At 40.6% G+C, this 17,982-nt stretch overlaps 1 protein-coding gene across 2 annotated transcripts in view; it reads right to left on the bottom strand.

Moving 5' to 3' along the window:
- The window catches only part of LOC111864963 (splicing factor 3A subunit 3), a 25,647-nt gene extending 7,726 nt beyond the window's left edge, over window positions 1-17,921 (bottom strand). Inside the window, exons 1-9 of one of the 2 annotated variants that reach the window (XM_023852616.2) lie at window positions 17,815-17,921; window positions 17,612-17,709; window positions 10,260-10,307; window positions 8,994-9,152; window positions 7,440-7,512; window positions 5,623-5,714; window positions 3,522-3,743; window positions 1,996-2,132; window positions 1,492-1,647 (exon numbers count right to left, since the gene is read on the bottom strand). In XM_023852616.2, the coding sequence (XP_023708384.1) occupies window positions 1,492-1,647; window positions 1,996-2,132; window positions 3,522-3,743; window positions 5,623-5,714; window positions 7,440-7,512; window positions 8,994-9,152; window positions 10,260-10,307; window positions 17,612-17,707 (983 nt within the window). In that variant the 5' untranslated portion in view covers window positions 17,708-17,709; window positions 17,815-17,921. Of the gene's footprint in view, window positions 1-1,491; window positions 1,648-1,995; window positions 2,133-3,521; window positions 3,744-5,622; window positions 5,715-7,439; window positions 7,513-8,993; window positions 9,153-10,259; window positions 10,308-17,611 lie in introns of both variants that reach the window. The other variant, XM_023852615.1, reaches the window with a different exon arrangement.
- Window positions 17,922-17,982: the final 61 nt, after the last annotated feature.

The raw sequence follows: 17,982 nt of genomic DNA, 5'->3' as shown, positions 1-17,982 counted from the left end.
ATTAATTAGGAGATTTTATATTAATTTTTAAAGTGAACAGTGCACAAGTTAGGGTAGTAGGTTTAAAAACGCCAGTCTCCATGGTGATTTAAATGTTTAAACCACCGGTCCGCAATGTGTTAAGACAGAATTTTTAGGCACAATTCTGCTTCAGAGACATAATCTTTTCCACCTTTCATAATAGCATATTTCAGGTCCACTGAATATTTTTATGGTGGAACTTGCAACTATTAATTGTACTCTGTCTCCCTTTACTGACAGACACTGGCCTTAGAAATGGTGCATTTCCTGAATGTATCCTCAGCATACCCAATAATCATTCATTTAAAGCTGTTATCGTACACAATCTGCAAAAATTAAAGCCTCCATATAGTGCCAGCCCCTTCCGTTTCCATATGAATTACTATTTCACATAGACTAACATTATAGTATTTTAAAAAATGGGCATTTTAATAGGACAAACATCAAGTACAAATAAATGTCCAATACTGGCATAACGCCACATACAGTATCTTATATCATGGCTGTCCAACTCATTGCATGTCAGTTTAGTATAGGACATGAGAATGTCTTTCCATTCTTTAAAATGTGTGTTCACACTTTCCTTTTCTTTAATAAAGGTGCTGAATCTTGCAAAAAAACTGTACAAGTTTTTCGATTGATTCCTCATGACAACTAATAAATAACAGAACTATACAATTTCTATAACTATGATCATATCCAATAATGAAACAATTAACAAACCTTTACTGACTAATTTTTAAGCACTGATGACCCAGCAACACTGCTTCAAGTATTTGGTGTCTATATTCTCTCATATTGGGATCTAAGGTTTTCTGTGCAAGCATCTGAGGTTTCAGCAACATCTACAGAATGCTGTGGATACATGGACTGTAGGTTAATTAGTGTGGTCAAGTGGTCAGAGTTCCTGGCTACAGATCAAGAGGTCCCAGGCTCAATTCCTGGCGCTACCAGATTTTCTGAGAAGTAGTGGGTCTGGAACGGGGTCCACTCAGCCTCGTGAGAATAAGAGAGGAGCTATTTGAATGGAAAAGTAGGAGCTCCGGTCTAGAAAACCGAAATTAACAGCCGTAGGGATTCGTTGTACTGACCACACAACACCCTCTATCCACTAAAGTTGGCACTAACTTCAGTGCCAAGCGGTGGTCGTTTGGTCAGTATAGTCTGTTTGTGGACCAAAGCCATGGATTTTGTTTTTGCATCAGGTGCAGCAATTATTTACAACAGACTGAATGTTGTAAAATTAAGTACTGGAATGAACAAGATATGAGGTGCGATTCTTGTTAGTTTATGTAAGCACTGCGACAATAACATGATAAGTAACTGAATTCGTATCTGTTATCAGTCTTGGAGAAAATAATTTTAGTTGTAGATTTCCACTACTAATCAAACTTATCCCAATCCCTGCTACAAACTTGGCAAATAGAAAAGCATTTGCATTCTGTGAGAATACATCCACTACAAACTCACTTGTATACTTGAGCCTCAAGAGAAGCAATCTCACGCTGACGTTCACTCTCCTTGCCACGTCCTACTTTGCCTGGCTTGTTCTTAGCAAACAGCGAGGGATCTAACGACTTCTTGCCTTTTGTACCAAACAACCGTTGGGCTCTCTCCTCCAGAGTTCTACAACAAACCACAGAATGGTTATAAGATGACGTGTCCTGTAACCAAACTGGTTCAAATTCAGATGATCATTCTCTACTTAGGTAAGAGAGACAGCTAATAACTAACTACTGAATTACCTGAGCCAGAATCCTCACTGAAAAGCTAACAGTTGCTCAAGTAACAGAGAAATTACTCACATATTATGGAACCTGATTATCCAGTATAGTGTCCGCAAGAGTTTTGCATTGATCTCTGGCCTGAGCCAGATGATCCAGTCCACCCTCCTAGCCAATGTCTTTATGATCCTGCTTACAAAGCATTAGTGACACTCACTCCACAATAAAGGGATGAATATGGCAGACTTACCCTCCACATTTAAGTCCAAGGGCCATGAGAGCAGATTTGAGACGATCAAGTCCAAGGGAAGCCAACTCCTCCCATGAAGAAAAGGCTGAGAGATCCAGATGTGCACCCACGTGTGTCAGCGCACTGCCTGTTTCTTTCTGCAAAAGAACTTTTATTTCAATAACCATGTTTCCTAACAACAAACACAGCAGCTGTTTAAAAGCCCAGTTACGTGTGTTTCCCTTCTCATGGTACATCATTTAACGTACACGCATATTGTCCCTACATACTGCTGTTATGTATAAAAAAGGCACTTTTTTATTTGGGTAGTAGAATTTTATCAAATGGAAAGATCAAACCAAAATTATAGAGAAAACCCATAATGCCAGGAAACTTTACAAACCATTACAGATATAATCTGGAACAGGAAAATTTCAGATAAAGTTAAAATGATGTTCTATATATTGAATTAAATGGCTCTTTTAATATATGGAGCAGATTTGAATACTGACTAAAAGATATTTAAGCAGATTGTATGCAATAAAGATTATAGTTCTACAGATTCATTAGCAAAGAAGAAGAGATAAATTTCCAAATCCAGGACACTGGGTTTGACCTATGAGAATACTAGAAAAATTGATGAAATTAAAGATACAACGGATGAGTAACAACTGGAACACTCTCACATCTCACATGTTAAGATGTTGAATGAATGATGACTGGGAAGTCCATGAACTAGGTGGGCTGACCAGGTGTTGGATGATTTATGTATGAAGAATAAATTGTTTTGTATCTTGACCTCAGCAATATGATCATGCAATTCGTGTCTTCAAGAATGATTGTATCATTTGGACAGAATAAATTTTGCCACACTGAATAAAAATTGTGGTACCCTGAACTTTACAGTAATGAGATTCTATGTGTATAAGCATATACATTACACATTGAGGATCTGGTGTTCTCATGGAAGTTACCACAAAGAGTACTAAGCTGTGGGGTGTGTGAGATGCCATGCAGTCTTGTAGAAGTTCACCAGTGCTTCAGAGAAACATATTTCCTCCATCTTCAGGGTTGAAAGGGAGTAAACAAATCAAGTATCGCTCTGCTTGCGGTGCTAGGCTTACTCTTCACCTGTGAAAGATGGACGAAGTACACACCTCCAAAACAGACAACAAGGAACCACATCCTAAAGGACAGTATCTACCTAATGAGAAATCACAATTTGTACTCTTCAACTAATAGTACATGTAGCATGTGAAAGAACTGTGATATGCAAATCTGATTAAGACTAGAAAACCACATGGGAAAAATCATACTGGATTTATTTATAATATAAATATAATAACATAAAATGGACGTTGGAAAAGTAATATGAGAAACATCTGGACTGCATTCAAATGATTCAGGACAGGTCCAATATGGACTTCCATGAACACAGAAATAAACATTCACATTTCCATAAAAGCAGGAAATGTGTAGACCTGCTGAGTAACGACCAATCTTGGATTGAACATCTCACACCATGCAATTGATGACAAATATCTTACAGGCCAACCAGGAAATGTGCCAGCTTCCCACTGGGTTTGAAACTGTCGATGCACAGTCTCCAGTTCGCCATTCAGGTCCAGTAATGGGCGGACACGTGTCAAGTACAAGTGCAGATACTCCAAGAGAACTTCCAGATATTTGCGGTACTCTGAGTTCTTGCGATCTTTAGGGATGTCAAACAAGTGATCGAACGTTGTCAGGTATGTGATGTAATCCACCTTCTGCAAAGCACAATATCACATGTTAAAACCACAACAGAAATCATCTCCAATTATCTTAACTACATCTGGGCCTATTTAAACACCTACTTATTACTCTGTGTCATAATTATTAAACCAATTACAAGTCAAGTTTTACATTTACATCTGTAACAGGACTAACTCCTTTGGGTATAGGTCTTCTGGGTTGTGACACACAGTGTGGCCTTGTAGGTAGATATGAACATTTCTGAAGAATCTTCTGCCTCCATCTTCAGGGTCAATATGAAGGCAACAAGTTCCCCTCAAACAGTGGTACCTACCTATAAGACTACGTCATTTCACAAACTAAAAGACCACAATCCAATCTCTCACCACGACGGAAGTCTCAGATTAAATTAGACATGCTCCTATAGAAACATTATGCAATAACTGACCATGTAACAAGAGGGAGAAAGTCAAAAAACACTAACTTTAGGCAGCTTCAGCAGTAGTCAGAAAAAGAAGTTGCCAGGATGTGGACCCTGTCATTTCCTTACAGAAGCCCACAAATTAGAGACATAAGAATGTCAAATTTCTTGTATGAACCAAGCAAAAGTCTCGACCTCAACATTGGTATTTCACTCATCTGATCCACTGAAACTGAAATTAGCAATGCTTGCATGGATCTTTTCAAAAAAATCCATCTCCCTCCTTCTTTCCCTATTGTATGTCGAAACAACATATGTCAAAATGGAAAAGTAGCACTTTTCAGTGCATGTGAAAAGTGGCTAGTCAGAAACTATGATTTCAGTAATTCTATTGGTTTGGTTAAGGAAATTCTCACTCTCTCTTCTTTCTTGAATCCCCCCCACCTCCCATATTCAGTCTCATCTCAAACAGAAAAACTGTTCTCACACAAGCCTGCATACTGCAAACATGTCTGGTCTGGCTTTTAAAAGTGTTACTTTGCCCTTACTGTCAGGAATTCCTTCTTTTGTTTAAATGAATTACATAAAATTTTGCCTCCACAACATGTATGTGTAAGGCCCCCCATACACACACAGTTTGGCCTTCCGAGCGACCTTACAGGCAAAACTGTGACAGTTTACCCCCTCCCTTTCCACCCCATACACGCGCAGATAAAGCGGCAGGCTTCATGCCACAATCACGGTCTTCCAGCCTATAATGTTGAGTCACACACGTCATGTGCTATGGTCCTGCAGGCAGAACTGATGGACTGACGGGTTTCCCACAGGCCAACAGTCCAAACAATTGGCCGGCCAGCCGCACCACACACGTCAGTTTTGCCTTTCAGTCTTCAACTGTGCAGGCCGAACTGGAGGCCAAACTGTGTGTGTATGGGGGCCCTAAGGTAAAGGTAGGACTGTGCCACAGCTCAAGCGGTTAGTCGCTAGCTTCCCACCCCGGTGGCCTGAGTTCGATCCCGGGTCTGGTCAAGTGGGATCTGTGGTGGACAAAGTGGCACTGGGGCAGCTTTTTTCCGAGTACTTCAGTTTCCACTGCCAATCTTCATTCCACCAACTGCTCCACAATCACCCTCATCTATCATCTGGGGCTGGTACAGTAGGCCAGAAGTGGCCACAGTACAAGGGACTTAGTCCCACCCCACTAGCAATAAAAAAAAAGGTAAAGGTAAAGTTGTCCTTGTGCTTAATACCCAGTGAAACAGCCCATGGTACCCACTGTACCGGAGCCTGTGGATTCCAGAGCCAATCTGGATACTGTGGATAAGAGAAAATTCTTGCCCCTCCCAGAAATCAAACCCTGGTCATCCAGCCTGTAGCCCGTCACTATACTGAGTGAGCCATCCTGATTCTTTATAACTTGTATGTATATAACCCAAAACATATTAACATTTATCCACAGGTTGATTAGCCAGAGTATAACAACTTCCACATACCTCTATGCCTTTCAGATTCACATACTTCTCATAACACTCATGAAGATCCAAGTACTTGCCATAACCTTCCTCATCAGTAAACTCCACCATATCTACAACAAGTAAATATCAACTGGCAATGTCTTTGACTAAATAATTACAAGTGGCTGTAAAGGTAAACATAAAGATGTCCCTGTGCTTGCTTAATTAAGCACCACCCCATGAAGACATATAGGGGAGTGGAGGTACAGCTCCACCATTACTGACCTTGGTACTAGATGGAGGCAAGCTATCAGCTTCATGTCTGGGCCACTTTACCCCCTGCCAGCCAATCAGTGCAGACCATGACAGCTCCAAAGTCCATTGGTCTTAGTGCTGTGTAGCGACAATGTATAAAGATGTGGACCTTTAACATGCTAGCAGCAGTTGCAGCTATGCCTATATGAAGACCGCAGAACAACAGTGAGTCTCCAAGGATCAACAACATCAGGATGACTTCGCACAGCAACAGCAAGTCTACCAGAAGCAACACCAGCAGTTGATTCTGTGCTGACTGGCTAGCACTTAATTCAATGTAAGTAGCTCCCAGAAACAAATAAACTTTGGAGTTTGATTTCAAGCAAATTTCACTGTTCATTCAGTTGTAATCTAATTTAGATGAGAATACAAACCACTTCATCACCTCCCTTGCATTTTCCACAAATTTCAACAGTCATTTCTTCACAAAATTGTGTGTGATAAACTTCATTTTTGGAAATTGTGTCAACACTGGGTGCCGAAGATGCTTACGGAAGAACACAAAATGAAGCAGTAGGCCAATGCACTGACCTTTCTGACATCATACAGTGAGTAGGTGATGACTTCTATAACTTCACAGTCACAGGGGACAAGACATGGGTGTTGCATGTGACCCCTGAATTGAAGCAGCAGTCCATGGAGTGGAGGCACATAACGTCGTCAATAAAGATAAATTCAAAAAGACCAGTTCAACTCACAGGATCATGTGCACAGTGTTTTGGGACACAATACGCATTCTGCTTGTGGAATTCTTGCCTCAAGGCTCAACAATCAACGTAGGTGTCCATTGTGACATGCTTAAGAAATTGCATCGTGCAATCCAGAAGCAACAGTGTCATGATCTGCAGGTGTGACTATAGACAGGGTATGGATTGGATATTGGATTTATTGAGACAATTGTATGCACCACTCAAAACTACACTTTACAGATCACTGACGCACAAAGCCTAGTGTACTCAGTCTATTAATTACAGTCTCCACTAGCAGTTTCCTGCTAAAGACTTCCACTGAGGAAGATTCTTCAGCATCCCACATGCAGGTCCTCACAGCTGCCCATGGAGCACTCTTCTCAACTGCCAACTTTCAACTAACTGGGTCCCAGGCTGGCAGCCATTTCATACCAACCTCCTAATCTTCTCTTCACAGGCTGACTTCCAACTAACAACTCCTGACAACTCTAACCAATAACTAACTAGTTGCTTCAAACTGTCCTGCTTATAATATTAACATTTTGGGACTGACCACATAGATAACATCTCTCTTCTATTGTTACATTGGTGTCTGTTGCCATGGAAACTTTTTACTAAACCACTGCTTAGTAATGGGCTGCATAACTCCATTGTTTATTTTTGTGTGCATGTATGTTGCAGACATTACCTGGCAACAGCCGCTGTTTACACATTCACTGCTTAGAAATGGGTTTATATGCCACAATAATATCTGCACCCCAACGCATAACAGTAATTGATAGCAGTTGGGGTAAGAAATCAGCAGTTTGGGATAGTACACCACCGCATAACAATAAAAACAAAAATACTTACTTGCTTGTTCATCAGAAGGATTGTCTCTTAGCTTTGCCAGCTCCTCAAATTCTACAGACATAGGAATACTGATCTGAAAAATAAATAATTCATAATACAATCTCCGATTTAAATTCTCCAAATCAATGCATAATTGCAATATGATGTAATTCTGAAGCTATAGCTCTTCACAATCGCCACTGTGAGAACCTCAAATCCGACAGATCCCAGTGTCATGCATTCTATTTTTACACATAAACATCAACAAAAATTTATGTTTAATCTGTTGATAATGTGGTGTGCTGACAAAAGAAACTCGATGGGAATTACATAGTTAGTTAATCATGCAGCTCTTTGGGAAATAAGTTTAATTTTTTCAGGTACTTTGAATGATGAACAATTTCAGGGCTGGATGAAGAGTATAATGTACAGAAGAAAAGTGGATACAAGAGACAAACTGCTCAGCTACATAATGGATGTTACTGCCTGCATAAAGGAAAGTCAAGATGCACTCAGACAAGCAAAACACCATGTCCTCACATGAGTTGCAAAGTGCACTGATGTTGATGGTGGAATTTCAAAAAATGTATACTAGATAAACTGTACCAACTTTTTCACTTGAAGAATAATTACTTGCATTAGAAACAGTATGTAGTATCTCTCACTTATCAACAATTTTGGAACTGTACAGTGAAATAGCTCTATCTCAGAAACCATCCAATATAGGACACAAGTACAGATATACTTTTTTTGCTTAGAATGACCAATACTATGACATCCCAGAATACTGACTGACCTTTCCTCCTGGAACTATCTGTATATGTTAATTTCAGATTTTAATTCCTCACAGCAGTGATTATGAAGAGTGCAGTCTTCTGGACTTTAATCCTGTGTAGTTCTGAGGAGGAACACATCACCTCCATATTCAGGACCAAAAAGTAAACATAGCAAGAAACCAGAAGAGGCAGGCGACAAGCTAAGGAACCTTCTGATTTTTTACTTGGCTCACTCTTTAACTATAATGCAGGTGACATGTTCCTCCATTATGTCAGCCACTCTGATTTGCATGGTGTTACAACCCAGAAGACCATACGCTTTACATAAAATTCAACTTACGTAATTCAGGGACTGTTTGTATACCAGAAAGAATATCTGAATAAAAGGAACAATTTTTCACATTATCTGTTGTTACTATGACAACATAAAAACTATGAAATCTGGTAGAAAGTTTCTGTTTTGGAGGAACTTGCTGCCCCCACTCTTCTATCCTGAAGATGGAGGTAGCAGATTCCTCCAAAATGTTTGTAACTTGCTATGAGACTATGCACTATGACATCCCAGAAAACAGTCATCTTAATGTTCACTGGCATGGGAACTTCAAATCATACAGAAAACAATAATACCACTTTCATATAAAGCACTTGCTATGGAGCTGTTCTGTGACTAAATCTGAGTTTGCACATTTAGCTACAAAAAGGCTTAAACTTACTTCCATTAACAACTTCCCATGTGGGATCTACTGTAAAAATATCTTCAACAAGTTCCACAGCATGTAATACGATTCACGTTTCTAACCTCATTTGGCAATCGCCGGTAAAAATCCTTGATACCCTTCAATCTTGTGTAAAATTCTGCAAACTCATTTGGTCCAGAAAGAGCTGCCACTTCTTCCTTCCTCAGTCCATCTTTATCTTCATATAGCTCCTTCAGGTTGTTAGTGCTATCCATGTAATGCTGAAATAAACCAACAATCCAAACAAATGAGGTCAATATGTTCACAGAAAATTTTACAACAAAAGACTTACCCATTTTTAGCCTACATTCCTGTACTAAGCTTGTATGATCTATGATCTCTGCACTGAGTATCATGGCATCTGAACCTATATTAACAACATGCTTCATAATCCCCCTCATCAATCTGTGTGTCTGTATGTGTATCCTTGCAGTGTTGCTCTCTAGAGGCTCAGTACTATTAGTTCCTCAGAACTCCAGCCCTGGTAGAGGGGTCATACCATCTCTCACAGAGCGGGGGGAGCAGTCTTATCAGTTTATGTCAGCGTGGGTACTACCAGTTTGGAATGTAGCGTCTTGGAGTGTGGTCAGGTGTATAGTACTACTCCCAGTCTCCATAGGCAATGTTTTCCGCTCGGGGAGTAGCTCTGAACGTCACCACAGCAAGTGTACAGCTTCGCATGCTCCACAACAGCGTTTATCTTTCCGCGTGGCTAAAGTTACGAGGCACTAACTATAGACACACTCCCATGGCAATGAATACATGCAACAGTAGAAGAACTGTTGGAGGTGTTGTGTTCTATGCTGTCCATGTTGTAACAAAGGAGTTTGTGTTTACTGAGCAATGGCTCAGTAAACACGTTCACACGGCAATGAAGAATTGTTGAAGTCATCGTTTTCTACGTGGTCCATGTTCTATCAGAGGGAAGCAGATGACTGGTTCTTCTCAGAACATCTTGTTAACCAATTAGTGACATCTTTCAAGACAAAACATACATCAGAATTGCTACTGAGCTCTTACTTAGCATTTGTTAATTTCAGTTTATAAGCTTTCAAATTTTGTGTCAAGCAACGGATCAGTTTCTTGTACTCCTGGTCTCAACTTTTATTCTGAGAAGCCAGTAAACTGCTTTTGTACCAAAAATGCATTAAGAAATGATAAGTCGGAGATTCCTAAAATATTTCTGGAGTAACAAATTCTTTTACCCCAGCCAATCAACACTGCTTTTATTAATCAGCTCATGCTTAAAACCCATTATAGTCTATATGACAAATAGAAAGCAATGAAATAATATGATTACGAGAATGATCTATAATCTTATAACTTACATCAAGCAACATTTTCAGCCGGTGATCAGAGTTTATTACTTCACGATACTGAAATGAAAAGAAAAATTATTTATGCATATATTATTAGTGAAAACTGGATAGCTCAGGCAGTATAACAATCAGCCCATATAAATTCAAAAGGGTCCTGATGATGAGTAACACTCAGAATTTTTTTTATTGCTAGTGGGGTGGGACTAAGTCCCTTGTACTGCGGCCACTTCTGGCCTATTGTACCAGTCCCAGACGATAGGGGAGGGTGACTGTGGAGCAATTGGTGGAATGAAGATTGGCAGGGGAAACCGAAGTACTCAGAGAAAACCTGCCCCAGCGCCACTTTGTCCACCACAAATCCCACTTGGCCAGACCTGGGATCGAACCCGGGCCACTACAGTGGGAAACCATCGACTAACTGCTTGAGCTATGGCGTGGCCAACACTCAGAATTACTGCATTTTTGGTCCTTTTCCATTGCCAGTATTCTAAAAACTAGAAAATGCAACATTTCAGAAACTGGATCTGTTTCCATCTTCAGGTGAGGTAGGAGACACCTACTCTGCTGAGTCTCTTAGAAAGGGCCAACCTCAATCACTATGACAACCCATGTCAGTATAATTACAGCTATATAAACACCTGAGACAAGGCTATGCCAAAGGGAGATAATATGATAATATGCAATAAGAATTGTGATAAAGCATGCATAGACCTGAAATTAAGACAGAATGAGAGGTGAAATGTTTATGCAACAAACCAACTCCATGAAAACCAATGCACAGCACTAAATGGAAACTGCTATGAAACCATTTTGTGCCAACTGCTAGTGCCACCTGTGGGGTAAAAACTGAAAACTCGAGAATAAAACATAACAGACACCAAGGAAAAATCTGTCAGATCATACTGATCTTCTCTGTGAGTTAGCAACCTCATTGCTGATGAGGGGGGTCCAGATCGGAGAAAGGTTGGTTAACTGGGTTGGTTTGGCATGCCCTATTGGTCTATTCTTTGTATTTCCTATACCTGCTGCTACTTTCAATTTCAAACCTCCTAGCTTCATCCCAGCCGACCCTATGACCCTCTTCATAGGCATGTTGGGATAATTTTGATTTTTCTAGAAGATCTTCTTTAAGATTGTGCCTATGTTCGTAATGCCGCATGGCTAGAGGTCTGCTGTTTCGCCAATGTTGCTTCTGCAATATTCACACAGAATGCTATAGATGCACTGTGTCATCTGTTGTGGATCTCTTTCCAGCCTTGTTCTTTATAAGTTCACTCATAAAAACCAGGCCAGAAAGATATTTCAGTCAAAATAACCAGGCTGGAAAGAGGTCTACAACAGACAGCATAGTGTGTCTACAGGATTCCCTGTGAATGTGGCAGAAGGTACATTGGTGAAACAGGCAGACTTCTAGCCATGTACATTGTGTGTATGTAAGCATACACACAATCTCAAGTGGGTCTTCTAGAAAAATCAAAATTAGCTCATCTCCGTCCTGTGCACGCTTTATCATAATTCTTATTGTGCATTATCCTGTTATCTCCCTTTAACAAAGCTTGGTCACAGGAATTTATACGGCTATAGTTACAAGGTGCGACAATTTAATTCCCAGAATGGCTGCAGTGTGACCAGTCAGGCAAACTCATGTACCTGAGCATGTTTTTGACATATTCCAACTTGTGTTTACACAAGCCACAGGCCTAATGAGTCGTTCATTCCCAAGCAGCGAGGAAGCAGTACGTGCCCGTGGCATACTGTTGGTGGAAAAATGAGTGACAAGATTCTGGAGCAGTGGATAGACATCAAGTCTTGTATGAAGATTAGTAAGAGTGCTAGTCAAATGTTAGCCCTATTAACAGTGGCTTATGGTGAACATGCCATGAAAAAATTGAGTGTTTCTGAACGGAATAGGTGGCCGAAAAAAGCACGCATGTCTCACTCTCAGTTCAAGACCATGCTTGTGTGTTTCTTCAACCACACATGGGTAGTTCACTATGAATTCAATATAAAAGGAATAAACAGTGTTATTTGGAAGTGCTGACATGGTTACAAGAATCTGTTAGAAGGAAAAGATCTGAACTCTGGCCTGATAAGTGGATTCTCCAGCATGACAATGCCCTTGTGCATGATGCATTAAAGTGTCTAAGAGTTCCTGGCTAAGAAATCCATTATAAAAATGGACCANTGTGGGGTAAAAACTGAAAACTCGAGAATAAAACATAACAGACACCAAGGAAGAATCTGTCAGATCATACTGATCTTCTCTGTGAGTTGGCAACCTCAATGCTGATGAGGGGGGTCCAGATCGGAGAAAGGTTGGCTAACTGGGTTGGTTTGGCATGCCCTATTGGTCTATTCTTTGTATTTCCTATACCTGCTGCTACTTTCAATTTCAAACCTCCTAGCTTCATCCCAGCCGACCCTATGACCCTCTTCATAGGCATGTTGGGATAATTTTGATTTTTCTAGAAGATCTTCTTTAAGATTGTGCCTATGTTCGTAATGCCGCATGGCTAGAGGTCTGCTGTTTCGCCAATGTTGCTTCTGCAATATTCACACAGAATGCTATAGATGCACTGTGTCATCTGTTGTGGATCTCTTTCCAGCCTTGTTCTTTATAAGTTCACTCATAAAAACCAGGCCAGAAAGATATTTCAGTCAAAATAACCAGGCTGGAAAGAGGTCTACAACAGACAGCATAGTGTGTCTACAGGATTCCCTGTGAATGTGGCAGAAGGTACATTGGTGAAACAGGCAGACTTCTAGCCATGTACATTGTGTGTATGTAAGCATACACACAATCTCAAGTGGGTCTTCTAGAAAAATCAAAATTAGCTCATCTCCGTCCTGTGCACGCTTTATCATAATTCTTATTGTGCATTATCCTGTTATCTCCCTTTAACAAAGCTTGGTCACAGGAATTTATACGGCTATAGTTACAAGGTGCGACAATTTAATTCCCAGAATGGCTGCAGTGTGCCCAGTCAGGCAAACTCACGTACCATTGTCTCATGAAGCGCACNATGAAGATTAGTAAGAGTGCTAGTCAAATGTTAGCCCTATTAACAGTGGCTTATGGTGAACATGCCATGAAAAAATTGAGTGTTTCTGAACGGAATAGGTGGCCGAAAAAAGCACGCATGTCTCACTCTCAGTTCAAGACCATGCTTGTGTGTTTCTTCAACCACACATGGGTAGTTCACTATGAATTCAATATAAAAGGAATAAACAGTGTTATTTGGAAGTGCTGACATGGTTACAAGAATCTGTTAGAAGGAAAAGATCTGAACTCTGGCCTGATAAGTGGATTCTCCAGCATGACAATGCCCTTGTGCATGATGCATTAAAGTGTCTAAGAGTTCCTGGCTAAGAAATCCATTATAAAAATGGACCATCCACCTTATTCACCTGACTTAGGCCCCTGAGATTTTTGGTTCTTTCCAAAATTAAAGAAATTCCCTGAAGGGACAAGGATTTACTGACATTCCTNGAATGGCTGCAGTGTGCCCAGTCAGGCAAACTCACGTACCATTGTCTCATGAAGCGCACAGCATCACAAGGAGAGTATTCTGAAAGTGACAGCAGCTGCTAGGGCAAAAGTAAGCAAATTTTGCATTCACAGGGCCATTCCAGGAATTAAATTGTCAGACCCTGTATACTGACATGGGTTGCCCAATGATAGAGGTTACCTCTTTCTAAGGGACCCAACAAAGTAGGTGTCTATCCCCCTCACCTGATGATGGAAACGGATCCAGTAATTTTTAAACAGTCTATGGGCTAGATAATTGGGGTATGATTCCAGGAGGGTCTCTCTCTATTCCTTGGCTCACACAGGTAGCTTCAGCCAGTGAACTCAGCCCAAAGATTAAAAAGAGAATGTACAACAGGATTAAATGAAAGAAAACATGAGAAAAACCACTCCTACATGAGGCTGTAAGAATCATATTCAAATGAAAAAGTTTCTGATTTCAAATGAATTAAGAGAGCAAAACAAAAAAAAAAAAGTGACTAATTACTGTGAATAATTCTGAAAGTTGGATATTACAGATATTACTCAGTATTCATAGTAAACACTATCAAGTCAAATTGTACATGAAATGTACCACGTATGTCTAAAATATATCTGAGGGCATATCACTTCAAACAGTTAAGCATGTGGAAGAGATGTCCTGTGTGTTCAATAAGACCTCTGGTATGGCACTTTTAGTTCCAAATGAAAGTAGAACCTAGCACCTTTCTAATGATGACAAACAATCTGCACCACTATATCTAATGACACTGCTGCCTCAAAAGATGTGGGAACTGCCCACATTCAAGCAAGTGTGATAAGACAAGCGTCACTGCTTAGCAACAACAAGTAAACAGTGGTTGCTAAGCAAAGCCAGTCAACAGCCCACCTCTCCCCGTGGTGACGTAACACAGGATGCCGCCATTGCTACTCAGCAGTAAACAACTCCTGACAGCCTTGCTAGGCTGTCGGCATTACCGTCATCTCTAGCAACCACTGTTGTCTGACGCCGTGTTTTAGACACACAAAAGGTATGCTGAGGGACATGAAGGGTATAGTCAGTGTTACAGTGAAGGGAAAAGTCCCATTCCTCTTGGATGGCCTTCTGCTACCACCATTCTCAAAACTACCTGTTTGCATATTTCCAACTGCAATATTACAAGCTTCTACACAGGGTCTGACCGGTTCACAGTTCTGTGCTTCACAGCATGCTTGATGTCCAATAACGTTTGGAATGAAAGGAAGTAATTAACTTTTGGACCGCTTGATGGCATTATGTTTCACGGTCAGCAGCGCAGTTTGTGCATGGGAGTTTGTATATGATTTGTCAGCAGTAGGATCCAGTTATCAGCTCCACTAGCCATTTGTTTTCAGTTACAGTTAGTGAGTGGAACTTCATGGTTGGTATACTTCACAGCAGCATGTATGTCTGTATAACACCTATGTGAAATATGGATCAGCTAGAAATTGTTGGTAAAACTTTTGACGTAAATTTTGTGATGGAAGAGTTCCCAGAAGACAAAATATTCACATTTCAGTGAATAAACTCTGCTGAGGCAAGTCATGGAAGCCTCCCATCTGATTCCTCAAGAAAACTCCGGAACATGACGCCAGATCTACATGGCTACACAGGTCAATGCATGCTTGGCAGCTTAGCCCCAAGGCTATTGGGTCAATGCTCATTCAGTAGCCCTGGCATTTCCCCCCCCCCACATGATCTTATACCGGCTCTGGCCTGCTACCTGCTCTCCCCTCTCTAAAAACTAACTTCCCCGCTCCTCTATTGATTTCCCATGTGGCCCACTCTGTCCCTTCCTGTTTTTATACAACTTGGTGTTTTTGACTGGTGGTTCAGTATGCAGCCACCTGCTCAAGCTGGTTTCTCACTAATGGATTTTTCTACCCTAAAGATGGAAGTGATACATTCCTCCGAAACGTCAGTTCACAACAATATCTACACGGCACCACATCCCAGTAGACGGACTTCTTCATCGTCACTGCCGTGAAAACCTCAATTCTTACATATAAATACTTCATTCTGAACATTATCGGCCAACAAGCATGCTGATTCATCAGGAAAATTCGTATGCACCTTCACTTTGATGGTGCAACAGTCACGATGAACTGCAGAGCCTAGAAATTGGTCAATGAAGTAAAAATTCTCATTCTATATTAGTTCTTAAACAAAGAAAACTGTGGTATATTTGCTCTATGCAGAAACTACTGAGCCACAGAGGCCTCAAGGCATGCACACAACAGGAGAGTTGCAGATTGTATCAGCGCGTTGCTAGGTGACAACTCTGTGAATGCTTGGACAGCGCAACATGAAGTGCGAGTGACGTCACATACTCCCACTCATCCCGTCACTACGCAACGCTTGGTAAACACCCCTCCCCACTAGACTGTGACATCACACAACAGTGGAGTCTGCACAGCAACCATTGCTAGGCAATGGGTCGGTAAACATGTCCAACAATATAGAGTGTTTTCTGTGTGATCCGTGAGAGCCCTATATAAAGGGTTGAATGGATTCGGTGAGACAGCTCCCCATGTGGAGGCGACAAAAAGGGAAGTCTCAAATCTGAGACAGTAAAATATGGCCGCGAGTCTCAAGGGACTCAGACCCGAGAAAGGCTGCACTGGCAAGGACCAGCAGCATATACTCGTACAAAAGGCAGGCCTGTCCTCTCGTCAGAGAGGGCGCCCACAAAAACAAGACCGTAAATGCCAAACAGTAATAAATATCTGGTCATGAGCCCAGATGGGGCTCAAGACTTACTGACTGACTGACCGTCAGTCGCAATGTGACTTGGACTTGGTGAGACAGCGTCAGTTGAAACATAGCAGCCCCGAAGACAGTTGAAATATAGCAGCCGCTGAAGACAGTTGAAACATAATAGCTACCGTATATAGCTACTGCTAACCCAACAAAAATGTAACTTGAGAAAAACAGCTAAAGAACAAGTTATGAAATATAACAGACCCTCACCTAACCTGGAACATGAAATATAAACGGTATGAGAACATACACTACTCACATATGACTTGGTGAACACATTTCACAGCACAGCTTCTATAAATGCATTTTATGACTATTAATTCTGTTAGGACATGGTGTTCGTTTCACAAGCCAACGATTTCTGGCCACATTGCTATTATGTTTATGGATATGAGGTCCATAAATTGCTGAAATTCAGTCAAAATTTTGAGCTGCTTTCGAGTAAATCGCCGTTTTCTTCTGTGGCCTTATTTGAGAAGCCGTTTTCTTCTGGGGTCTTATTTGAGAAGCCAGAATGTTCATACTCAACAGACATTAACCTATAATGCATACAATCTTTAATGCCAAATATGAACATAATACGTCCAACCAGTCTGGCCTTTGTGAGGTGAACATACATGCAGACAAGTGAAGAGTATGCCATAAATGGTGCAATTCTAGTTTGTGGAAACAATGAGGGAGAAAATATCCCCCACCATAAATTAGGAATTCATTTTCAACAATTGAATACGAAACCTTGGTTAGGATTATTTAAGAAAAAAAGGAAAACCAAACATTACAAACTTGGATGGCCTGCTGCCAGTGTCATATGAGTGCCTCCTTATTCTAGACTTTAATCCCCCCAAACTACTTTCTTTGTAATTCATCGAAATCCCAAGACTGATTTGTTCACCATCACAATACATTCTCATATATACTATGGATGTGAGAAAATAATTCCATAACAAACACATTGAAGATTTATATATGTGAAAATTATTATATCATTAGGCACTAACAAACTATCGTTGATATGTCTCTTTTAATTGTGTAATTATGCAAAACAGAGCCAACAAAATGTCACGAGTTACTTACACCAGACTTTTTGTGAAGCATTTCTTTCACCATTGCATCCATAAGGCGTTCTCTCTCTTCATGGTATCTTCGTTGCTGTTCCAGTATTGTCTCCATTACTGATACATAAATTAATATTAAGTAATTACTTTAATATTTCAGTTTCTCTAACCACAAACACCATTATACACAACTACACATATTCAAACCAAACAATACCAAACCTTTCACTACTCTGCTCTGACTTTCTTTCCAGAATTCCAGAATTACCACAACACAGAGTGGCACAGATCATCCTTGGTAGCTTGCGTAGCTTGGTAGCCTGCATAATACTCGTAGATCTATATCGACCGATATCAACTATATCGTTGTTCGAATCTTCAGTACAAACC

The sequence above is a fragment of the Cryptotermes secundus genome, unplaced genomic scaffold (assembly GCF_002891405.2).
Source record: "Cryptotermes secundus unplaced genomic scaffold, Csec_1.0 scaffold209, whole genome shotgun sequence".
In the NCBI taxonomy this organism is placed as follows: Eukaryota; Metazoa; Arthropoda; class Insecta; order Blattodea; family Kalotermitidae; genus Cryptotermes; species Cryptotermes secundus.
The sequence above is the reverse complement of the archived record's forward strand: the minus strand, read 5'-3'. Positions and strand labels throughout refer to the sequence as shown.